This window comes from Otolemur garnettii, unplaced genomic scaffold (genome assembly GCF_000181295.1).
Source record: "Otolemur garnettii isolate 467f Iridium unplaced genomic scaffold, OtoGar3 scaffold00004, whole genome shotgun sequence".
Lineage (NCBI taxonomy): Eukaryota > Metazoa > Chordata > Mammalia > Primates > Galagidae > Otolemur > Otolemur garnettii.
The window spans coordinates 6833546-6837856 of record NW_003852399.1 but is presented as its reverse complement, the minus strand read 5'-3'; the positions used below and the strand labels follow the sequence as shown (position 1 = coordinate 6837856).

General features: G+C 43.4%; 1 protein-coding gene across 1 annotated transcript; it reads left to right on the top strand.

The window, feature by feature from the left end:
• The first annotated feature begins 2364 nt into the window (after positions 1 to 2364).
• On the top strand, positions 2365 to 2991 carry LOC100960730 (geminin-like). The gene is given in 1 exon segment (XM_012810126.1): positions 2365 to 2991. A coding segment is annotated over 1 exon segment (627 nt).
• The last annotated feature ends 1320 nt before the right edge of the window (positions 2992 to 4311 follow it).

Sequence of the window (4311 nt, the reverse complement as noted above, 5' to 3'; positions counted from 1 at the left end):
AGGGACATCAGGTTAGTGTCATTGACCGATGGCAACAAAAACCGTATCTAGAGCCTAGAGGACCCAGTGGCCTCTTCTTAGTGCTCCCACACACAGTCGGAACGGTTAATAGGAAACGGGAAGCCCAGTAAATATGGTATAAGATCACTGGGGCTCAGATCCTGTGGAAAGGAAGGTTTCACTCATTCTTTCATCATCTGAGGACGAGGAGAAGGCAGAATGAGCAAGCTGTCATCGTGATTTCCGTTCCATGAGCAGCTACTGCAGTGCGGACTGTGGCTGTTAGGCTTGCATGTTTTATTTTTTTTTAATTTTTTTATTAGATCATAATTGTATACATTAATTCTATCATAGGATACAATGTGTTGCATCCATATACAGTTTGAAAAACTCTCATCCAACTGGCTAACATAGCCATCGTGCCTTTCTCATAATTGTTATGTTAAGACATTTATATTCGACCTTTAGACAAATTCACCTGTACCCTAATAGGATAAATCATAGGCGTGATCCCCACAAAATCATTCTCTTCACCCATCCTTCCCCCTCCCCTCCCCTCCCTCTCCTCTTTCCCCGTAGTCTAGGGCTCCATTTGGATCATAGCTCTCCTAAGATAGCTAACTATTAGTTTCATAATAGTGTTGAGTACATTGGATACTTTTTCTTCCATTCTTGAGATACTTTGCTAAGGAGGACATTTTCCAGCTCTATCCATGTAAACATGAAGGAGGCAAAGTCTCCATCTTTCTTTGTGGCTGTATAGTATTCCATTGTGTACATATACCACAATTTATTGATCCATTCATGGATGGATGGGCATTTGGGCTTCTTCCATGACTTAGCGATTGTGAACTGGGCTGCAATGAACATGCTGGTACAGATATCTGTATTGTAGCGTGATTTTTGGTCTTCTCAATATATACCTAACAGAGGAATTATAGGATCAAATGGTAGATCTATATTTAGATCTCTGAGTGTTCTCCATATGATTTTCCAAAAGGGACGTATTAGTTTGCATTCCCACCAGCAGTGTAGTAGTGTTCCCTTTTCTCCACAACCCCACCAGCATCTGTGATTTTGGGATTTTGTGATATGGGCTAATCTAACTAGCGTTAGATGATATCTCACAGTGGTTTTGATTTGCATTTCTCAGAATGGGAAAAGATATTTGCTGGTGATGCTTCCGACAAAGGTCTTATAACCAGAATCCACAGAGAACTCAAGCGTAGTAGCAAGAAGAAAACAAGTGATCCCATCTCAGGGTGGGCAAGAGACTTAAAGAGAAACTTCTCTAAAGAAGACAGACGCATGGCCTACAGACATATGAAAAAAGGCTTGCATGTTTTAGAGACAGGGTCTCACTCTGTCACCCAGGCTGGAGTTCACTGGTGTGATCATAGCTCAGTGTGGCCTTGAACTCACTGGGCTTGAACTCCCGTCTCAGGCTCCCAAAGTGTTAGGATTGCAGGCATGAGCCACTACGCCCAGCCTATGCTTGTGTTACCTAATTGATTATACAGCAATTTATCTTTCCTCTCACTTTTCTGCTACCTCATGGGAAGGGCATGTGGCACTTTTGGATGAGAGTGTGACAGTATTGATATCACGATATGACGGTTTATGACTCTACATCCCAACAATGTTGGAGATAAGAGTTTCTTCACCTGAGTGAGGGGCAGGACAGATGCGGAGTGGATGCAAAGGGGGACCACACAGGATATTCTCTGCATCCCTCCTTCCCTGCCATCCTATCCAGTCTCCGTTCTTCTCGGGGCCTGAGGAGGCTGAATTCTGCAAGCCACCTCACCTGGGCTTTCTCGCCATCTGGTTTCCGGTAGCATTTGGTCAGTGAAGGTTACTGGCAGAAGGCAGATGTCAGAGGGTTGCTTCCTCCTCCCTCCTTGCTTCGGCATCTGTCCCATGACCTCACTTCCTGTCAGGCTGGCCCTGACTTCATCTGTGGCTGGACTCTGTGAATCATACTCCTCTTCTTACCCCTTAGGACCCAGAGGTAGCAGCGGCTTCCTGCAGCTGTTAGTCTCTGGTAGTTTCCATTAGCCCTGGCCACACCTCTGGACACTTTATTAAAACCTCTTAAGTTAAAACATTTGAGCAGAGTTTTATAACCCGCTGGGCTCCTGTGTGATACAAATAGGGGAGGTGATTTCATTTTATTGAAGCAGTCTTTATTTCTCTGAAAGATATGTAGTAGTGTTTTTTTTTTTTTTTTAAAGCAAGGGTCCACTGCGGGGACTAACATAGGTTGCCTGTGGGTGTTGTGTGAGGCCCCGCTGCCACAGCTCCCTGCCTTCACTACAAAGATTGAGCATATCCACCCATCTTTTGCCTTTCATGAGCTGTGTAATGAATCCCAGTATGAAGCAGAAACAAGAAGAAATTAAAGAAAATGTAAAGAATAGTCCTGTCCCAAGAAGAACTCTGAAGATGATTCAGCCTTCTGCAGCTGGATCTCTTGTTGGAAGAGAAAATGAGCTGGCCTAGGGTTTATCAAAAAAGAAACATTGGAATGGCCAGATAACGTCTAAGACTTCCAGCTCTGGAGTTGCTATTGACCCGGAATATAGTGAAAATAAAAATATTGGGTGAGTCACCCAAGAAGCATTTGATCTTATGGTTAAAGAAAATCCATCATCTCAATATTGGAAAGAAGTGGCAGAAAGGCGGAGGAAGGCTCTCTGTGAAGCACTTACGGAGAATGAGAAACTTGATGAAGAAGTTGAAGGGAAGGACAATGAAATTGCCCGCCTGACAAAGGAGAACAAAGACTTGGCAGAAGTAGCACAACACGTACAGTGTATGGCCCAGGTAGTAGAGAGACTGAGTGGTGAACCTCTGAAAAACCTCGAATCCCCGGATAGTCAGGAATTTGATTCTGAAGAGGAAGCCGGTGAGGATTCTGAAGTGGACGACTCAGAAATTGGCACATGTGCCGAAAGAACTATAGCTTCCTCTACGGATGCAAAACCATGAGTATGAAATTCATTAATACTTGATTTTTGAGAAATATACTGCCAAAGTTTATGTCCCCTACAGTTCTTTGTAGCAGAGTACATGATTACATGACGCATACGCTGGAATCAGACTTCCTTGTTTGAAATCCTGGGACCTTGTGTTAAAATACAAATACTATGTATTTTTAATCGGATGTCTTATGCAAATAGCATTTTCTCAGTTGTCAGACATGACTTGTGTATATGACTTAATAAACTCCAATCTTCCATTGGGAAAGAAAAAAAAGCAAGGGTCACTATGCTTAAGTCATTTGGCTCTACCAACATCTGATTATTTCCAGGAGAAAGCTGTGCCAGGTGTAGTGTAAAGTAAAGGGAGGGGCATGTAAAAAATCTGTTTTACCTAAGAAACTTAGGCAAATATGCAAGAACTTTCCTCCTACCATACTTATTGAAAAAATGCCTGTCATAAATGAGAACATTGATTTCTACAGACATGTGATAGAATCTAACTATTACACTATTTTTTCTATTGTGCTTTTGTCACCCAATATCATCTGGAACTGTCCTGATTTTAAAAAGTCCCATTGGGTTGAGTGCAGTGGCTCATGCCTGTAATCTTAGCTCTCTGGAAGGCCAAAATATTGGGTGAGTCACCCAAGAAGCATTTGATATTATGGTTAAAGAAAATCCATCCTTGAGCTCAGGAGTTCGAGATCAGCCTAAGCAAGAGCAAGACCCTGTCTCCACTAAAATTGGAAAAACTAGCTGGGATAGTTAGTGATGCGTGCCTGTAGTCCCAAAATATTGGGTGAGTCACCCAAGAAGCATTTGATCTTATGGTAAAGAAAATCCATCCCTTGAGCTCAGGAGTTCGAGATCAGCCTAAGCAAGAGCAAGACCCTGTCTCCACTAAAATTGGAAAACTAGCTGGGATAGTTAGTGACGCGTGCCTGTAGTCCCAGCTACTCAGGAGGCTGAGGCAAGAGAATCACATGAACCCAAGAGTTTGAGGTTGCTGTGAGCTATGATGCCACAGCACTCTATGTGGATGACAAAACAAGACTCTGTCTCCCCCCCCCCCCCAAAGTCCCACATTTTAGGAATCTCCTTAGTCCAGGCAGGGGTAATCTCAACTAGAGAGTAAGAGTGTGTCCCAAGGACATCCTTTGAGGCCCCACATTCAGCCCTGCACGTGGACTTTTCACTGGTTTCTGTCTGTAACCAAGTCAGTCCCAACTAACTCAGTAATGGGCAGTTCAGAGGACAGGTGTATCTGTGCAGATTTGGCCAAGTCGCCAGCTAGTTCTTCTTGATTTTCTGATCTGGAAGGTGATTT